The 21,522-nt window shown below is 40.2% G+C and overlaps 2 protein-coding genes across 2 annotated transcripts; one reads left to right on the forward strand and one right to left on the reverse strand.

Annotated features, from left to right (window-relative positions):
* The first annotated feature begins 4,745 nt into the window (after window positions 1-4,745).
* On the forward strand, window positions 4,746-16,973 carry nr1h4 (nuclear receptor subfamily 1, group H, member 4). The gene is made up of 10 exons (XM_056417522.1): window positions 4,746-4,911; window positions 5,652-5,824; window positions 9,494-9,871; window positions 11,876-12,016; window positions 13,139-13,281; window positions 13,404-13,502; window positions 13,776-13,875; window positions 14,004-14,150; window positions 16,149-16,262; window positions 16,366-16,973. The coding sequence occupies exons 2-10, from the start codon at window positions 5,728-5,730 to the stop codon at window positions 16,602-16,604; spliced, it is 1,458 nt and encodes a 485-aa protein (XP_056273497.1). The 5' UTR covers window positions 4,746-4,911; window positions 5,652-5,727; the 3' UTR covers window positions 16,605-16,973.
* Window positions 16,974-17,574: 601 nt separating this feature from the next.
* c1qtnf13 (C1q and TNF related 13) lies at window positions 17,575-20,609 on the reverse strand. Its single transcript, XM_056417170.1, has 2 exons — window positions 20,556-20,609; window positions 17,575-19,223 (listed from the first exon to the last, which is right to left on the reverse strand). The coding sequence occupies exons 1-2, from the start codon at window positions 20,596-20,598 to the stop codon at window positions 18,151-18,153; spliced, it is 1,116 nt and encodes a 371-aa protein (XP_056273145.1). The 5' UTR covers window positions 20,599-20,609; the 3' UTR covers window positions 17,575-18,150.
* Window positions 20,610-21,522: the final 913 nt, after the last annotated feature.

The following is a 21,522-nucleotide window of genomic DNA, read 5'->3' on the forward strand; positions in this document are numbered from 1 at the left end:
CAGTGTTAATGTTATGAGCCTTATTTATTTTTGCTCGTATGTATTTGCTGTTTCTGAATGATTGCACTTTGCACCGCTCAGCCCGCTCCCTGGACGCAGCAGGTCTTAGTTCACCATCGGTTTGTGATGCACTTCTTTCAGCATTATATCATTTTATTATTTATACTGCTTTGAGCTCATCATGGGATGTAATGGATGTTGAGATCAGTGATGAAGTTACTCCTAATGCATTTAGTGTAGCTCTATATATTCTCCTGGTGTTTGTCTTTTTTGCAATTTGTCAATGTTTGACACATAGAGACCCAGTTTTTTTCTAAAAAATAATGTACTGTGATGTATAATCCAAAAAGAGTATGGGGAATTGACACTCACTGTTTATCATTACTGCTAAAGAAGAGGAAATTGATTTTTTTACTGTAAATTAGTATCCTATTGTTTGAGAGAGCATTAATTTGATTTGCACTTGAATTGATATGTGATACTTCTGTATTAAAGCAACACTATGTAACAATTGTACCTTAAAATAACAGCTTGAAAAAAATTGTGCCGCTACAATGACTTTTAATATGGCGATGTGCGCCTCCGCTATTGCCATCGGGGGTCTGTGGGGAAATAACTCCGCTATGTAAGATTCTGGAGCCGCCCGCTCTGGGGCGGATGTACTTCGACCTGCTTTCTGGCAGTGATTACGCAATGTCATAAAGTGCCACTCCATGCTCGCAGCTCCAGTATAAGGGTAGCTTTTTTATGTAGCTTTTTGGTGCTGTCAACAATATTGTATTCGATCACACGTACTCCACATTCAAACATTTAGAAAACAACGTATATAGGCTGAAAACGCGATCGGTATTTCATCTAAACTAAATGTTGTCATTCTTTTGGTTATGTTGTTTCATTCGCCCTTAGCAACTCAATCAAGGGGAAAAGGTACAATACGCTAAAAAAAAGGGAATGGGCGGATCTGCGAATTCTGGTGTTAACTCTCTGCTCAAATGGTCGTAAAAGAAAAACACACAGTCGATATGCGGAAACCCAAATGTTATTATATTAAATCAAATTCAATGCATCTGCAAGCCCCCAAAATGAACACATACACTAAAAAATCAAACCCACTCAAAACGAAGTATAATCCCCGGATCCCGACAGTCCCCAAAGTCTTTGCAGTCCCCCAAAACAAAAGTAAATGACTGCACGCGCACACACCCCCCCCCAAAAGCCGGCAAACAGCTGACCGACCAGGCGGAAACGTGGCGAGGCGCCGCGTTCAATCCCCGCGCTCCTTCACCCTAGTCCGGTAGGTGCTGGGCCCAGTTCAGTGTTCCTGCGCAGTCTTCGTATTAGTGATCCCGCCCGTTGGTATAAATCCAAAATAGAAACAGTCGCCGGATTGCTGCCGTTCTGAGTCCGCCGCCTGTCAGCGCACTCCAAACAAAAAAACCCTTGCTTCACTTCCCCCTCGTCACCTTTTATAACCCGTGACACGTACAAATAATAACAATAATAATAATAATAATTATAATACAGGACAACACATGATCCTAACTCAATACAAGTGTATGCGAGGCTGCGTCTATCGTAACTGGGTATTTACGACACTGAAGTAAACGTTAAATACCTCAAAAACTGAAGGGGGCGCCAAAAGGGAAAAACTACATAGTGGGGCTTTAAGATTGTTTAGAGACATAAAATCATGTGACGGTTCTGAATTATGGATTACCTTGTATGAGGTTATTTAACATTCTTGCTACTTTGTGTATTTAAAGAATTTATAAAAAATAACTTGAAAGGTGCACTCAGTCGAGTAAAGATCTCCACCAAGTGTGTCTGCAATGACCACCATTGTGTGATTGAATGAATACAACCAGTGCTGTAAAGCGTCCATCGTCCAAAGGTCTTTGTTCAAACTCAAACACAGGAAGCGATGTAATGTTTTACAAGCGATGGACTTGAAGTCATCATATAATACACACTTCATAGAATTGTGCCAAAACGTAAAGGTAAATGTATCAAGCAACGGCTCAGTGGCGGCGAGGTACAGCAATGTGTGTATTGGTAGTTCCACTAGCGGTTAGCCTGTTTCCCCAACTGTGTCTCTGGGCGCAGGGCAGCAGCTTGAGGTTGGCTCAGAGTAGTGAGTGAGTAAGCAGGCAGTCAACGGCAGTAGGCCTATACAACCCGTAATAAAAAAAATGTTTGCGAAAGTGTGAGACCATACAACCAGAAGTCCTTGAGAACTTGCCACCAAATATATTGTGCACTCACGGACACACACACACACACACACACACACACACACACACACACACACATCATTTCACGCAGGTTTTCGCCCGCCGGAGAGAGCTAATTACCAAATTGCACACAGTGTGGGATGGAAAACTAGACTTAGCTTCTACAGACATGCTAGTAGCTCTGCAGAGTGTACTCAGCCACAGCAGTATCTAAATGCTGATGCTAGAATGGCAATATAATACAAATTATAATGATAACATGCTGATTTTTAACATGTAGGCCTACAATGTTCGCCAAGTGTATTTCATTTATCATTGTAGCATGCTGACATTTGCTAATAGGCCTAAGCAATGTTGTAACAATGCAGCTGTGTTGATTGTAAAGTATATGAATTGAGATTTTGAAATTATGCAAAATGAGAATCACGATTTTACAATTCATCCTGAGACAAACATGATTAGGCCTATCATGAAGAGCGTTCACTCAAAACTCGAAATGCCAACCTGCTTCTCATCAAAGTCGGAAGGCCTCCTCCTCTGGGAACCATGAATGTCATGGCAATCCATCCAATAATTGTGGAGATATTTTAGTCTGGATCAAAGAGGTGGACTGACTGACTGACCGACCAACACTGCCATCTAGCTGTGTTGCTAGCATGACTAAAAGAAATAAATAAACAGTTTTGAAAGATGAAAGGAAGTAGCCGAACACGTTTGTGCCTTCTCCGCTTTGTTTCTACCACTCAAGCTCATTTTTTAAATATTTAAATCATAAATATAATGCTTCATGAAGAAACAATGTGCCCTGTCGATTATTGTTGTCTTCTGTAACTACTTGACAGAATAGACTGTCCTTAATGCTGTCTGTTTATGTTAGAGAGCTCAAATTAGGCATTTTTTAATATTCCAAAGACTGCTCTGTTTCCCATCACGCTGTGGTAAACATCCTCTGTCTTATCTGTCTTTATCCGCCTGCTTCATTTTCACCACGGAAGATAATTACTGGACAGGATATTCCTCGTCAGTGTAAGACTGGCCTCTGCAAAACTACTGCCGCTTTACAGGATGACAGTTAGTGGGAGTCTATATATTGGGAAATATACACATGTATTAAAATGTTTAACGCTTAAAGTTGATGCTTTGTGTGCATTTGTTGATGGAAAATGTCAAGGTCATAGACTTTGTGCTGTCCTTGCGGAACATGAGGACGATTATGTCACGTTCCAGGGTGTGTTCTTTCTGTTATTTCATGTGTAGACTACGACACTCACAACGTCTGGAATGTGTAACAAAACACTAAAGTTAAAGGCAACACATTGATCTAATCTCATTAACATTAAACCACATTGACAGAGATATTTAGAACAGATTTAAATCACTGTAGGTTTAAATTTTGACCGCTGTAGATACAACATGTTAATATAATCAGTGGTGTTGTGTCCGTCCTTTTTCTCCAGGCCATTGCTGGCAGCTCATGCCCCACATGCTCTTAAACAGACCAGATAGTCCACAAACAGCCAGCAACCAATGGCAAAGGTTCTGTTTATTTCAGAGACTGTCTGTTGACTCAGAAGGGCCTCTTTGGATGTAGCAACAACCTATCAATGATTAAACAAGTGGGTTTTTTGGGGCCAAATTAAGTATGATAAAGAAACGAAGAATGTGATTTCCAGCGTACGTGTCAATCTTAGAGACAACAAAACCAGAGGCAGGTACGCTGAGGTATGAAAGTGCCAATATATACAAATCTGGTGTAGACTTTGATTGGTTTAAGGTCGGATGGCAACGATTGCTACAATCTGCTTTCTGGGGTTTTTCTATGAAGACCTCGATCTGTGCTTCAGCAAAATTATTATAAAAACATTCACAACATGCTCAACATGTGCACGTACAAGGAATTGGACTAAGTTGTTATCTCTCTCTGGGCAGAAATATAAATAACAGCTATAGGGACATGGACAACAAAGCCTGACAGATGAAGGAAAACAATATAAAGGACAATCATTTACACAAGTAGTGAACAAAATATATATAGAATTTGTAAAAAAAACCCACAAAGACTAGAAATAATCCATAAATTATAAATAATCCAAAAAGAGCAAATAAATAATAACTGAATAGATATACAGGGACTGGATGATTATGTACAGCATTTCCAAGTAAATAATTATATATACAGTATAGAGAGTAAGTATAATTTATATTGACAGTGATGGATGATTTACAGTGTCGTTGCAGCGAAAAGAAGAAGACACCATGAGGTTCTGGTTTTGTAATCAAAGATAAACAATATATACTTTTGGATTGATAGCAGCGCTTCTACTTGGCTCGCCTGCAATAACACCAGTTGTGTGTTAATAACTTGATGTATGTTCCATGTGTGATGTTTGGTTTGTGTGTGTATGTGTGTGTGTTTGATGGGGGGGGGGGGCAAGGGGGAGGGGATGTGTGTTGGGAGGGGGGATGACATGGACAGGAATGGACAGTTTAATTAATAACCACTATCCATTTCTCCCTGACCTCAACTGGTCAAACATGCTCTCACTATCCAGACACAAGCAGCTAAATGTTCATTAGCAAATATTGATTGAGCTATAGCTCACAGAGTGGATGTCAGAAAAAAGGCTGCAAAACAGGAAAGTAAGCGGGCAGGAATTCCACATCAACTGACCGGGATAAGGTAAGAACTTTGAGTCTGAACATATTTCATGTTCTCTGGTGAGCCGGGGACTCCTTGTTAGTCCACTGTGTGCCGTTGTGTGTGAGGTGTGTTTAGATGATGTGTGGGGTTTCAAAGTGGACTGAGGGCTTCTGACTCCTTGTGGGTTGCTCTTGGATCTCTGGGGAAATTACACTGAGTTCATTAAAAACAAAATGTGTCGGATGAAAGTAATGTTTCACATGTGACCAAGTGTGGTAATGACACCGGAAAGAAAGGCCACACATTGGTTTCATAACATGTCTGATACACACGAGAAACCTTTGGGCTATTTTACCATTTTATTAAATGAGCCTATATCTAAGACAGAACACTTACATACATTATGTTTAGCAAATTAACATTAAGAAAGACAAGATAAATCTTGTGACACATCCGAATGTCTACTTGATTATGTGATGTGAGAGAAAATACAATAACTGCTCTGACAAAATGTAGAAGGAAAAGACTCTTTCCATGACTCGCTATACAGGCGGCATTGTTGTGACCTGACCTACATCCCCCACCTCCATGCAGGCAGAGCTCTACTGTACATCTCATCCCTGAATGGGAGAGAAGACCTGTCAGGAGTATTGATGTAGAGACCCCCATGCTGATGTTTTATTATAAGGTGGTGCAGGTTTCAGAGGATTCTGCAAACCTATAAAGGTGTTCAGGAGATCATCTTCATGGATCACAAATCATTGTTATGATTGTTACAGGAGTAAAGAGAGCTTTACTACAACCACCACCCAGTCCAACCTGGTTTTCTGAGTTTGTGCCCAACGACCCTCCTGAATGAACGAGTGGGTGGGCCCTGACATCAATGTGGTGGGAGCGCTACCAATTCCACCCGGCGATGAATTCTCCATCTCAGAGAGCTCCCACTTGTTTGGTAAGTCAACTTGGCAGGAGCTCGCTCACAGAAAGACTGCAGTGTACAGCCATATCGTGGTGCTTTGAGCAAAGTGCTAACATTAGAACGCTGATGTTCTTACAGTGACAACATGCTGATGTTTCAGCCTGGTGTCACAGAAACACGAGGAAGGGCTATGCCTTTTTAACAATGCGTATGCAAGTAGCGCAATAGCAATATCAATGAAAAGTCAAGATCCTTTTTCGTGGTGGGCACGCAAATACAATGCATCTGTGTGACTGTGTGTGTGAGAAAAACTACTTTTTGCTGGTGAGGTGGGCAGGCCAAACAACACAACACAGGACTTTCAACCCAAAGAACCCAACGTGTGGATATAAAGTGATGTGTTCAGGGCATTTTACCCAAAACTAATTAAGTTGTTTTGTGGCAAGTAAAATGTTGAACATGTTCTCTATCTTAGTTTATTTAGTTTATTCTTGCAGGTATTCAATCATGAACCAAGGTAGTGGACCCATTCAATGTTGACCTGCTGGTTCTAGATGAGAAGTCAGGGGCCAACAAAAATATATTGGCAAAAAGCTGTCTTGTTCCCGATTAATTTATTCTGCATGGACATGACACCAGTTCCACCACAAATGATCTTCCTCAGGTAAAGACAGAGCTGTGAGCACTGCACACATACATAGGTGAGCTATGTGAACATGTCACACATCAGCTGTGAATTGGCTAATTACTGTAATAAGATACACAAAAGAACAATCTACCCAAACTGTGATCACAAAAGGGAAAGCAAGAAGAAAACTAACACAGTAACATATATTTGAAATTGTTGTAGATTATAAATAGTGTGGTGTGAGGCTGCTCTGTACATTTACTGCCACAACAACCAATCAACTACCTGCTATTATAGGCTGACTGCACAAGACACACCTCTAACTTGCTGAGTGAGTTGTACCACCATTACACCACGTGCTGCACGTGAGAGTGAGTGAACACTAATTAGCAAGCAAGAAAAAAAGTGAAAAAGAAAAAACGATTGAAATGTCCATCTGCTGTCACTTTAAGTGGTTGTAGTACAAATGCAACACAAATATCATCACAGTATCCACTTTTATATAAAACATTTTCTGAATCAGTTAACCTGATTCAGAATATGAGGGTTGGTGGTGATGGAGAGGTACAGTGCAGATTTTTTCTGATATAAAAATATATAAATGAAATCACTTGTCAAAAACCGACAGAGCACATCAACTGTAAGCAATGACATCTTAGATTTGAAAGAAAAATACATCCATGCCTGCAGAAAATAATTACCCAACACCTGCAGGAAATGTATGGATGCACATGTCTTCTTATAGTTGCATGAACCAGCTCACATCCATCTCACCATACAGTGGCGGTCAGCTGGTGCCATTGTCCAGAATTGGATATGACTTCACACATTAGTCAGCTACTTGTAGATGAAAATAAATGTAACCGTGTGGTTAATGAGTAGCCGGGGACAACCTTTGCTCCCCTTGGGATTTCTCAAGCAAACGTCAAGCAGTTCAGTACTTGAGCTGTTGTTCTCACATCTTTAAAGGAAGGTTTCCCAATAACATAAATAAATGGATGATGGTTTGTTAGAAAGACGCGAAGGGAGGACCGGACTACGAAACACAGCTGGACTGTTGGGATCAGAGAGTACAGTCTCTGAATAGTTTGTGTGTTTGGTAGCACGGAGATGGCCATGGTCCAGACGTGCAAGTCTTCAAGAGGTCAGCATTACTTACTTTACAGATGTTGCATTAGAGTTTGTGTGTCAGTTTGCTTTAATGATCGATTATATATTTTTTTCAAGTAATATTTTGTGTGCATAACGAAACACTTGTTGTCCAAATCAGTAGTCACAATACAGCACTGTAATCATGCTTAATATTTCATTTTCATTTCATTTATTTATTTATTTGTACAGGGACCGTACACATTAATCAACCCATGGGTAAATGTGTTAACGTTAGCTCAGGCTAAATTTCAGCTTTGGTCCCTGTGGCCAGATGTTACAGCCTTCACTAAAGGAGTAAGAGGTTAACACGGTAACATAATAGAAAAGCAGTAAACATACAGGTTACGATAAAATACTGGCCTCTTCATAAAATCATTAAAACATAAAATAAAAAAATAAAAATGTTTAAAAAAACAGACATAAAAACAATAATTATTTACACAATCACTGAGGAGGGAGTCACAGTTCATGCTCACACATCTGACTGGTAAAAAGCCAGTTCTTCAGGCCGTGTTTAAATGAGTAAAAAGTTCTGCTAGTGCGTATATTCAGAGGCAGGGCATTCCAGAGCTGTCCTGCTTTCACTGAAAAGGCAGACTGACTAAAAGAACTCCTCCTAAATGGGATGACGCAGTCGCCTCTCTCCACAGATCTAGTTTGTCTGCTACTCTGTGTTTTTTGTTTCATAAATTCACCAAGTGGGGGAGGAGCCATATCATAAAAAACTTTAAAAACGAGACACATATTGGCGAGTTTAATGAGGTTATCCCAGTTCAGGAGACTGTATTTAGTTAAAATGGCACAGTGGTGATAACTCCTGGGCTTCTGATCCAGTATTTTTAGAGCTTGCTTATGCAGGATTTGAATTGGTTTCAGAGTGGTGCTGCTTGCTTGAGCCCAGCTGGTTAAGCAGTAGGTCAGATATGGAATGATGATTGCATTAAAGTACAGTTTTGCAGTATCTGTTTAAACTGGTTTAAAGTGGAGGTTACATGTCATTCTAAAAGACACAGTGTGCTTTGTGAAAGCGAGATGTTAATCATTTATGGGTTTATAATATCTGTTGTAAGGCCTACCGACTACGCTGAGCCAGTGCCTATTCTAACAAGCTTTTGCAGGTAAGCACATAAAATAAAACAGTCTCGTGGAGTTTATGATCAAGGTTTTTTACTATGACGGAAATCATAGTGCAGACTGTAAAGCCCCTCAGAAAACTACATGACTTCTGGGTGTAAAAATAAAAGTAACTCTACTTTACTCAAAATTGATTTGGCTGCGTCTGACGCTTGAGCTTCAACATTGTTATTAAAGGAACACAATGATACGAACAGGGGGCGACTCTGTAATGTGGGAGGGGTCTCTGGTAGTGGTGATCCCACAGATCATTATCACCAGGCTGTGCACCCAACAGTTCTATTGAGTTTCTATTAGCATCCTTCAGCTCATTGTTTTGATTTTCTGGTCCACAACTTCACAGTTGTGGCTCACTCTCATCACTCTTATTGCAGCAGTTTACAGCAAAAAAGCAATGATGACCCACTGTAGAGTACGTATCCTGCACCAAACGGCAGACGAAGTTAGAAACAAGATGGAACTAGTGTAGTATTTAGCAGTAATTACAGGATATTTTGAAGACCAAAAACTGCGAAAAGATAATGAATATTTGACTTACATGACTCACATCAATTCTACTAAGTCGGAAATGGTATTCTTGACTCGGTAGTTTCTATCTTAAGTCAAGGTCCATTTGCAAGATTTTCAAAAGCTATTTATGATAAGGGAGCTATCTCCATTTACTAAAAAGTTCCACGAGACGCAGCTAGAATCTGAAACAAATATAAGTTCAATTGTTTAAAGATTTTGTTAAAAAAATGTGACACATTTTTTAATCACTTTTATCATCCCTCTCCTACTTCTTTTAGATATCCTGGCAGATCAGGTCAGTCCTCTCCTGCAGGATTCCGACATCTTACCCTTCACCGGCTATTCCAGCATGCAGTATCAGTCCATGGAGCCTAACATGTCTTCCACACCATACTACTCCAATCAGAACTACTACCCTCAGTACCATGGAGACGAATGGTTCTCACACACAGGGATATATGAACTGAGGAAAGAACCTCTGGGGGTCGGCTATGATGCTGAGATGGAGGAGGTGTCCACTGTGATGCCCGTTGTGTGCAAGAGGACCCGACACATGTTGCAGGCTGGAAGGATCAAAGGGGAAGAACTATGTGTGGTGTGTGGAGACAAGGCCTCTGGATACCACTATAACGCTCTCACCTGTGAGGGATGTAAAGGTGAGGCAAGCTGTGCAAGTTTGCTGGATTTTAGTTATTGACAAACAAACAGTGATTTTATAAATCCCTTCTGCTCGAGCCGTTTTCCCTGCCTTTGCTTGCAAAATGCAAAGTCAGAGTGGCTGGTTTTAAACTGTTTGATATACATTTCTGGGCACATAACAAGGCTGCATTTTAGAAAATAAAACATTTGTTCACATTTGTCCGACATAGCAACAATTATGTTATTATCTTTTGCTGTTGCCTTAACCCTTGTGTTGCCTTAGGGTCATTTTGACCCGAATCAATATTACACCCTCCCCCCGCCCTAGGATTAATTTGACCCTATTCAATGTTTAATGTCGGTGTTCTTTCGGCAGTCAACAAACATACATAAAGTGCCTCACACTTAAACTTGGAAAACAATATTAATTCTAATAATTTTCTGGAGGTTTTAATTGCTGGCGTCAAATTGAACCCAAAGGGTAAAATATGTTAGTAAATATAAAGGTAACAGGAGGGTGAAACATTGAATCGGGTCAAAATGACCCAAAGGCGGGGGGAGGGTGTAATATTGATTCGGGTCAAAATGACCCTAAGGCAACACAAGGGTTAAGAGGCCACAGCCTCCCATTACAGGGATGATCATATCTACAGACCAAACAGTGACTGGTCAAGAGCTACACATACATGAGGACAATTTGTAATTACTTCCGCCTTGGTAATCTGCTTTGTGTTTATTAGGCCTGACTGACAGACAGTACAGTACAGTGTTGCATCTCATTGACTGTTTGTGTGCTTTTGATACAATGAGATTAAGGGCGGTTGAATCACACTTTACAACTATTACTACAACTGCTGCACACTCTGCATAATGTTGATTACATATTTGATTGCATGCACGGGAAAGGCAGTGAATCTATGCAATCTTATCGTACATCAAGATCAGCTCAGATTTATTGTGTTGAAGAAAAGATCAAGGCATATTTGATATGAGCAAAGCATATATGAGGAAATATTACAGTAGCTATACAAGCCTTCTCCATGTCAAAAACATACACTTGGTGACATTGGAGTTGTGGCCTTTAACTGCTCCTCCCCTTGTTTCCCCGTGAATTTGCTGTGATTCCAGCCAAACCACTGGGTGAATGGATATAAGTGTAATTCCACACTATGAGTTTGGACAATGCCAGGAGTGCAGCAGCTCACAGAATAGGCTCAGCTCTATACCCGGTACTGCTGCCAGGTTGGGTTCCCTCTCAGCTTTCTGTTGTACAATGCAGGAGCAACCTGAGCGCAGTTACGCTAACGCATGTCATTCAGCTTAATGTTCCATGTCAGAATTTCTAATAACTGTTCCAAAGTTATGCTGTGCGTTTGTGTGTGTGTGTGTGTGTGTGTGTGTGTGCATGTGTGTGTGTGTATGTGTGTTCTGGGCTACTGTGGAAACATGGCGATGCAACATGGTTGACTCTGTGAAGAAGACTCACTCACTCTGTAGCTATGAGGGGCTCATTTCAACGAAAACCCCGGATTCTTAGTGACAACACACAAAAGAAAACATAGTTATGAATATTATATACAAGTCCTACCAATAAATACCCCTAAATCCTACATACTGCTGCTATAAGTATCAACATCACGAGCACTCGACATGCAGAATAGGCTGAGTAAGAAGCCATTTACTGTTGCTGTTGGTTGAGATGTAGGTCATTTGAATTGTATCATGTCTATAAAATAAATGCAAATAATTAGCAACTAAAACTGGCATTAAATGTTTTATAGGAACATGAAATAAAACTATAATCTGAAAACTAATATGCATTGGAACAGAGGTATAAATTTGTCTGAGATGGAAATAATTAAGTACATTCGGAATTAACTCAAAAAGAGTACTTAAATGAATGTACGTAAGTGTGGCCCAACAGAAAATACTGTAAGTAGTCCATAATGCACTAAATAGATTGGCTTTGTATCGGCATCTTCTGTACCTGGATCACAATAATAACTTGTTTTGTCAATCAGGTTTCTTCAGAAGAAGCATAACCAAGAACGCTGTGTACAAATGCAAGAGTGGTGGAAACTGTGAAATGGACATGTACATGCGCAGGAAATGCCAGGAGTGCCGGCTAAGAAAGTGCAAGGAGATGGGAATGCTGGCTGAATGTGAGTATCGCTGGTCGGTTAGGGACTCTAGTTCCTCTTAACGCTGACAGGATGCAAAAACAATTAACGGGATGCGACATTTAAGAATTGTAGACACATTTCTGTTTCCTATAAACTATCAGTTCAGACTGATTTGCAGCGATAACATGCACACAGTGCCCTGTATATTTAGCCGAGTCAAGACAGGCTGCCAAAGGCGGCTATGGTGAGCCCTCATTTCCCATTCTGACCGAGCCTTTTGAATTTAACTGGAGGATTGGGTGTAACATGTCACACAATAGACACGTCCAGCCTGTGTTACTGTTACAGGAATAGAAGCAGTTAAACAGACACCTTCAGATCAATTGAGAAAAATAACACCTACAAAGTGGCTGCTGTCATTAAAAGCAACTTGCAATGCAAAAACTCTTTCTATTTGGGATTTTTTTCTTCGGTATTTACACAAGCTGAGCATAACTTAACGTGAAGATGGAACGTATGTGCGCATGTACTTTCAGAGTCTTTATGATAAATGATTGGGTTTATTGTGAGGTTTTGGTCGTAAAACAGCCGGAGGATGGCTGCTCATAAATAGTGCAGGCAAGTTGTGATGAATATTGCAGGGTGGCAGGCATTCATGACTCGACCTGTTGAAGCAACAAGAGCTCGACAAATGAGACTTTTATTGGTCATAGCTGGAAAAGACAGATATTAATTTACTGGAAAAACACATTTTGTACTCACTCACTTTCCCTTTAAGTCTAGAGAGAAATAATGTTCTGACTTACAAAGTAAAATAGAAATGTAGGTTGCAAAAACAATTGGAAAAAACTAATCAACACATTAGATTATAAAAGACAACTTAGACCAGTAGAATTGAATCAAACAAGAGATTAAAAAAACATTAAAAAAAGAATAGAAACTTGCAATGACGTCAATGTAGCTGTGACTTATGACTCACTGACATGTATGGATTTCGTAACATTGGAAATGAAATATGGTGTTAAAATTAAAGTTAAGATTCTTGCTTTATTATGCCACTGTGGCCTCCGGATAGATGAAAATGAACATTTACCAATGCTGTTTAATAAAAAGCTGTGAGTTATTTAACACACATAGTGAAGCCTTCATCCTCGCTGGCAGGCCTGCTGACAGAGATCCAGTGTAAGTCTAAAAGACTGCGGAAGAACACCAAGGCGTCCCCGAGACAGTCGACCGGAGACGAGACAGAGGGGGCGGACAACACAGACCACAAGCACGTCTCCTCAACCACCAAACTGTCGAGGGTAATCACAACCTCAGCCGTGTCCTGGACATTTCTCTTCTCAAAGATTCTGTGAGTTTGTCACATAAACTGAAAAATCAAATGTCACTCACCAGTTAAGGATGTGTTCGCTTTTCCCTTCAGGAAAAGGTCGAAATGACCAAAGAGCAGCGGGCTCTCATGAAAGCCATCGTAGATGCTTACAACAGACATCAGATTCCTCAAGACGTGGCCAAAAAACTGGTATATCCTCAATATCACTTTAAATTTGACATTTCTTTAATGACTTTAACCATTAACATTTAAAGATCAGATGGATGAGTTCCTGTTGGCATCACAGAGCTCAAATACACAAAGCCACACTTGGACCACTTGAAGTTCACATGACATGCTCGTCTGACGCTGCTATACCTTACACATGTAGTTTACTGCCGGTGGGTTTATGCAGCTTGGTGTGTCTTCTCTCTGTTGATCTGACATTCTTCAGTGATCTTTGCTCTTGTTTTTTCTCTCCAGCTGCAAGAACAGTACAGTGCAGAGGAAAACTTTCTCCTATTGACAGAAATGGCTACAAGTCAAGTTCAGGTTTTGGTGGAATTTACAAAGAATATTCCAGGTATTGTTCCCGAATTTGCAGGTGTTATCGAATATAGACTTGCATAACACATACTAAGGATGATAACATACCACAGTGATAACAGGAGTCTTTGCTGGATTTAATGTGTGTGTTGTTGCCCTTGGCAGGTTTTCTCTCTCTGGATCGTGAGGATCAGATCGCTCTGCTGAAGGGTTCGACTGTGGAGGCCATGTTTCTACGCTCAGCTCAAGTTTTCAGCAGAAAGATGCCCAACGGACACACGGTAGTTTTGGAAGAGAGGATACGCAAGAGTGGTGAGTCAACTAAAGTGGTCCCTAAAACTACAAGGCACTCTGTGGTCGATGCTGTACTTTTGGATGAACAGCTCCATCAAAATTTGAGTAGTGCAACCCCGAGCATCCTTGAGGTTTCAAAAGAAAAGCTTTCTTCAATTTTCAGAATAATCTTAGTAATTTTAAAGTTTGAAACTATAGTATCTTCGTTCTGGATTCGTAACCTTCAACACTTTGTCGTGCTTCACTCTACCAGCAGGCTGCACATGCAGCATCATGACATTTGTAGTTCCACTTGCAGCCAAGCAGTCAGATCTCGTCAGATCATCCTTTAATAATTGATCTGCCTGATCGGTCTGCTGTGGCTTGGAGGTGTGTGCTGACCTGTTGATCTCTGGCTGGGTGTAGGTTACACATGCACACTCACCCTCAGTGGGTACAGTTTCACTGTGAGGGTGAGGGAACCCAGCTCTTCAGTGGCACTGGGTTACATTTATTAAAACACACACACATATTTGTCTGTTTTTGCAGCTTCTGTTTACACATGACTCCCATATCAAATAGTTTACCAGCTTGGTGGGTTTATGTATGCAAGGTGTCATTATGTCAACCAGGTTGGACAGTTAGACAGAGAGTGATGGCAACTGTGTGTGTGTGTGTGTGTGTGTGTGTGTGTGTGTGTGTGTGTGTGTGTGTGTGTGTGTGTGTGTGTGTGTGTGTGTGTGTGTGTGTGTGTGTGTGTGTGTGTCACTGGGTCCCTCAGTGCAGCTCTGGTGTGAATGGTTGGGATAAGAGACATTCACACTAAAGGCCAGTCTGGGAGAATAAGGGAGCAAAGCTGTCTGAAATGACCATTGTTCCTTATCAAAACATCAAGAGTGCCATTGTCCACATCTCTCCCTCTGAGCCCCACCAGCATTTCTGAATACTTGATGATGTGTCTGAACAGACAGACACCCTCTGCCAGAATAAAGAGCATCGGAAGTAAGAACTGTTGCAAGTGTGCAAGAGCAAACATTAAAAATGATCTCCAGATCAGTTTGTGTTAATCATCTGTTATTATTGAATCATTACTGAAGAACAAAGCAGAGTACATATTTTATATATGATATAGGTCTATATTTTGGCCATTTTCTTGGCCATTTTGCACCTTTGAATTTCATTACATGAGGGGAGAAAGAGGGGAAGAGGTGCAGCAAATTGCCCCGGCTGCTGCAGTAAGGACTCGACTTGGGTGCATTGGGGCGACTCTAACAGGGGATTTGTCCCACTTTAGAGATGAATGAGGCTGATTCTGCTTCTAATGTATTGCAGCTACTGTATTTTAAGACTCATAACAGAATACTTACTTTACTTGGAAAATGACTTGCCTTCCTTTAACACAAGCTTGATCAAATTATAGGCAAATAATACTACAGATTAGGGAGGACTGTTGGTTGAATGCCCTGGCTAATTGGCACTGTTATGTAAGACAAGCTCCTTCTACTCTTTCTCTATTGCCTTTTCTTCTGTAATTTATGGGACATTTATTTTATCAGAAAAAACTACACGTGTTCTTCGCATTTGTTTGAGTGCATTGACTTATTTCTGTCCTGCTCTGCCCTTGTCACATGTGCACCTTCATTCATCACATTAGTTCATCACATGATCAATATAAAGACTAACATCAATATGCATACAGGGATCACTTCATATTATGAAAGGTACAATAATTTGAGAAATGTAGATCGAAAGTTCATGGTGAAAAACAACTAAAGTTGCGCCTGAATTTTACAACTTTACTCTCGCTTTTTTATGTTGTCGATCTGGAGAGTCTTTGAGCCAGACTAAGCAATTGTTAATGTAGCACTGTTTATGTTCTGAAATGAGAGAAAGTAATTAAACCAGGGCTTAAAAGACAGGTCATTGTGCTGATCCAAAGTGTTTGGCTCTAGCTCACCATAGTATTTTGAAAGGGAGCTTGATTGTGTCCATTCATTAGACATGTATTTTGAAAATGGCATACATTTCTTTCTACAGGTATACCAGATGAATTCATGACACCCATGTTCAACTTCTACAAAAGCATCGGTGAACTCCACATGGTGCAGGAGGAACAGGCTCTACTCACTGCCATAACCATCTTGACGCCAGGTGAGCCAGCATCAATGGCTTTCATTGATCCAGAAGTATTTTGTAATAACACTATGTAATGTATTTCTAGTTTTTTAATTCTAAAATGTGTCATCCTCCTCAGACCGGCCTTACGTCAAGGATCATCAGGCTGTCGAGAGGCTTCAGGAGACCATGCTGAACGTGCTGAGGAAGCTGTGTGTCCTGCAGCACCCACAGGAGCCGCAGTACTTTGCTCGTCTGCTGGGCCGCCTGACGGAGCTGAGAACACTCAGCCACTACCACGCAGAGATGCTCACGTCCTGGAAAATGAACGACCATAAATTTACGCCGCTGCTCTGTGAAATATGGGACGTGCAGTGACACACCAGGAGAGGCGGAGAAAGCAGTACCATAGGGATGGAAACATGAACGTTTCAATTTGCAAGACAAAGTCATGGTGCATATGCATTTTGGATGACGTGAGATTGTGGAATTGAATCCCTCCACCACCTGTTGATGGCATGTGTTATGATTCAGTGAATTGTTTGGCGTATTGCTTGTCCCAATATCTTCATGTCTATTTACTGTGTGCTGCAGCTAGCTCATCATGGTCCGACTGCTGAGATGTGATGACAGGGTTTTCAGTACAAACACTGAGACGTATGCACAGCAAAGTTGGTGCTCTTAAGAAAAGTAAAGTTCAGATAAGTCCTGTCTGCCTCAATAAACAAAGTTTACGTTGGAACATTCTTCAGATAATTGTTGTGCCTGTTATATTACTATTTAAGAGTTCACATACAGACATAACATCTAAAAATAACATCTTTCTGAAACTTTATCACAATAAATAAATTTAAAAAACGATTAACTAAATATTAGAATAAAATGTCTAATGGTTTCCTTGATGAAATGTTGTAATCCACTATATGACCTGAAAAGAATGACTTCTTATGAGTTATTTATGCCCACGTGTTTTTTAACAATAATATTTAATTTCAGTGGAGAATCGGAAACAAATACCACAACTGTGTTTTTGCATGTTTTAGACTTTTTTTTAATATAATTAAAAAATATCCAACACAGACTTCTATCTATATCTGTTTCATGCTATACTGCTATTATTGCTGTGTATATCATAATTGTGATAGTTGTAGGAGCAATGTTGAATTAGCAGAAGCTTTTACAGTTGGAGCAGCAACCCCACCACCTGGAGTACGAGTGAGGATCCATGTGGTCAGAACTGTGTTTGAGGAATGAAGACGTCATTAGTGAGATCAACTTTGAGTTCAGACAACATTCAGTTAACTGACAGTGAATGTATCTTAACATTCAACTGAGAATAAACGAGACCTTTTAGGTGTATGAATTTATTTAGTTAACTGAAATACATATTAAACATCATAAGAGATAGAGGATAACATGATCATTACGTCTCTCTAAATATCACGTTTACAGGAAGTAGATTTCGATAAACTATACATCATATACAATATATTCCTTGGCATGCAACATATAAAAAACCTGCTTTTTAAAACATTAAAAAACAAATAATTTTAAAGGTAAATATATTTATGAACTAATACCCAATTGCAACCCCAATCCCAACTTCCCCAACAAGGTTTTTTATACAAACACAGATTTGTATGTGTGTGATTTCTTACAGCTAATTGCACTTAAAAGGTTAAAAATGCTGGTTTGTGTCCATAATTGTATCATAGCACCATCTGGTGGAGTAATTTGGGAACAAACGATATATCTGGAGTTACACTATTTACTGAGAATAAAATGAAATAAAATCAAAGAAACAAAGCATTACATGTAGTTTCACTATAGTGACCATCGTATATTTTTGACTGCACCATCAACATAGAAATAATCTACAGATTTTCTACAAAACATGAGATTGTGTTATGCAGGGTTAAAACATTTAGAGGGGAGTTCTGTCCTGAGTGCTGGGAGGTGTGAGTGTTTCTGCTTCAAGATAAACCAGGAAGCCAGAAAAGGTGGTGTACCTCCCCTGGTTGCTGTAGACAGCATAGCGCTCATCCTGCTGACTGTACAGCCACACACTGTCACCCCGGCGGAGAGACAGCAGCAAGCTCTGACTTTGCATTTCCCTTCTTTTCGATGTGTCCTCATCAAACACCATCGCCTGCACCTCGCCCTTGCCGGTCATCAGCTTCACAGAAACCGCCTTACGAGGATGTTTCCCCACAGTGAAGGCGAAGAAGTACGCGCCTGGGAAATAGCAGGTGAACACACCTGAGGTTTTGTTGAAATGGCCCCCGATATTGACGTATTCCACATCAAAGGTCAAAGGTAGCTTGTCCGGCTGCTTGTTGTTATGACCCATGAGTGTGGATGTCCGTGCCACGGAGAAGGCAGACTGTGGCTGCTCTGACATCTGACCTCTGGCCACGGGGTCAGACTGAGGGGGACAGTTTGGGTAGGACAGTCCCGATGGGGACAGGTGGTTGCTGACGTAGCCGGTTGTGGAAATGTCCGGAAAGACAAGGTATCCAGAGAAGGTGATGTAAGGGCCGGCATTGCTGTACAAGGCGTATTTAGGACTCTGCTGTAAAAGCAGCCACACTGTGTCCATTTCCTTCAAACTGATCATTATGCTTTGGCTTTGAACTTTCCTCCCTGTCTTGCGGTAGTCATCATACGCTATAGCCTGCACCTCCTCTCCATTCTTCGCAAGTATCACAGAAAGCATTTTCTTTGGAAACTTACCCACGGAGAAAGAGAAGTAGTAAGCCCCGGGGACGCGGCAGCGGAAGTGACCGGTATCTGGATTGAAATCCCCTCCAATGTTGACCTTGAGCCTGTTGAAGGTCACAGCCTTCTGCTTGCCTCCCACGACATTGTCGGTTCGTGTGGCAGAGAAAGCGGAGCGGAGACCTGTTGTCACTGGAGGGGCATGAAGAGGTGAAGCTGGTCCACAGCAGGCGATTATAATAAATACACACACCAGGTAGCACGGTGTGCTCCACCGAGCTAAAAAAAAGAAGAAGAAAGAAAGAAAGGAAATAAAATCAAAGACATTGCATTTACAAATGACAAACATAAGTCCCTCGAAGTATTAGAGAGTTAAATATTTTAAATGTTTTAGATGTGTGAGTCTTATTTCTCAACCTGGTGGTCAGGACTCATTAAGGGCTCACAAGATAAATATGAGGGGTTATATGGTAATTAAGAAAGATTTCACTGGACAAGTATACTTTTTAATTAGAATAGAGTACATTTCTTTTATATTTGAGATGTGTGTCTTAAACTAAGCTTCACTCATAATGCATCTGTATAAAATACTCCAAGTTTATAAGAAAGTCTTGTTCAGCCCTGTCAGGATAGATCAATCAAGCCAGCCCCTGTGGGAGCAGAGCAGCTGTAATGTGGCTGATATTGTCTGTTCTCTCTGTGCACTGAGAGAAAGGACTCGATTAGCTGCTGGTTCATCTGTTCCTGTGTGTGTTGAACAATGGAAAACTTTGGAGGATTGGTGAGGTCGGGGCAGGGCAGAATGCTAAAAGATACCACTTCGATCATTTGCTAAATATCAACTGTTACTATTATGTGAACATGTATACACACATTTTAATTTTTAAAAAGATTTTGGAGACTTTGTTTTACATTATTTAAATTCAAAAGATGATCAGCTACTTTTACATACATTGGTGAGCATGCAATATTCAGAAAGAAAGGTATCATCTGTCTTAAACAGAATTACTACGATATTAGTTGAATAGTTTTAACTCCTGCATGCCATCTGTAATCCTGAGAGCTCCAATTAGTATGGGAAGCTTGCATGATCACAACAAAATGAGAAAAAAACTTGCACCTGTAAAGTGAAAGACATGAGTAGTAATTAAAGGGTCATATTTTAAACCTGGCTGTTTCCCCTGTTGCCTGCAATATATATATTTTACAAAACACGAATGATAGATATTTAGTCCTAAACGGTGGTGGAAAAGCCACGGTCACTATCAGGAAATGAGTGAGTCTGCAAAAGAAAAAAGAGCTCTATAGGAGTCGGAGACTGTCACCTTCAGGTTGCAAACAAATTCTAAAAATTAAAATTAAAATGTTCAAACAATCTACAGTGTATCATAATGTATTCTCATGGAGTCGAATCCACATCTGTGGAGCAATAAAATAAGCTTGAATACAATGAACTAGAGCAGAGAATCAGTATTCGAAGACTCATAGAAATGACTATACCCTCGCCAACACAAATAAAAAACAGATCATACATACATTTGTTTTTCCCGTTGTGCTTCTACACACAGAGTTCATAAACAAAAAAGTAGCTAACAGAAATATCAAACCCACCTGTTGGGCTATGGTGGAGCAGGAATTGCATCCTGGATTTCATTTCTTCGACAGTTTTTTAATTATAGTTCCTCTTAGTTTGCTCCACTACTGATACCCATGCAACCGGCCTGACACCCAAAGGAACAAAGTTGTTGTCCATACAGACAGGTCAGGAGGAGGAGCTCCCAGCCCCCTCCAATCTATAGCTCCTGTTCACCCTGCAGAACAAAAACATTTGAAATTCAGCTGTACCGTATCAGCTTATTGGCCCGTGGAATGTGGAAGGTCAAATTTGTGCTTCGTTATGTCTATGGCAGATAGATAATAGATAGATAGTTTGACTTTTCAAGAGAAACCTTTGCTTCCAGTCAAGCAAAAACATAAGATAAACAGGTCAGGGAAAATTGCATGTTGAAAATAAATGAAATTGGCAGATAATGCACTACCATATTGATGTCAGTAGCCACGTTCATTTTAGAGTTCTTCTTCCCAGTTGCTATGCAGATACTGCACTCTGATGCAATGGTATAAACAAAACTCATCAGCCATAGGAAAAGCATTTCAATTGAACATTTTACTTGAAATTAAATATTGGTGATAACAATATTAAATATCCCAAACAAAAGGATGTGCGAACACTGCTTTGCAAAATATTGTATTATGTATGTGTGTAATATTTGTGACCACTCTTTAATGTTCTCAAATATAAGCTATATTATTGGATTTTTAAGGAATAAATATACCTATAAAAAATAGGTAATGGTATATAGATGGATTTTTATTATTACCGTTGATACTTATTAGGCTATATGTGTCGCTTTGCCCAATATATATTCCCAGTCTTTCCAAAATATAATGCAATATAGGAAATCAAACAGGCTAAGGATTGTTTCTTTTTCAGACTTGCAGGAAGTACATTATATATCAACATCTGGAAAAAAATGAATATACATGTTTGTTAATTCTTATATCTCTAATGTGTTTG

Source organism: Pseudoliparis swirei, chromosome 6 (genome assembly GCF_029220125.1).
Source record: "Pseudoliparis swirei isolate HS2019 ecotype Mariana Trench chromosome 6, NWPU_hadal_v1, whole genome shotgun sequence".
NCBI classification, from domain to species: Eukaryota; Metazoa; Chordata; class Actinopteri; order Perciformes; family Liparidae; genus Pseudoliparis; species Pseudoliparis swirei.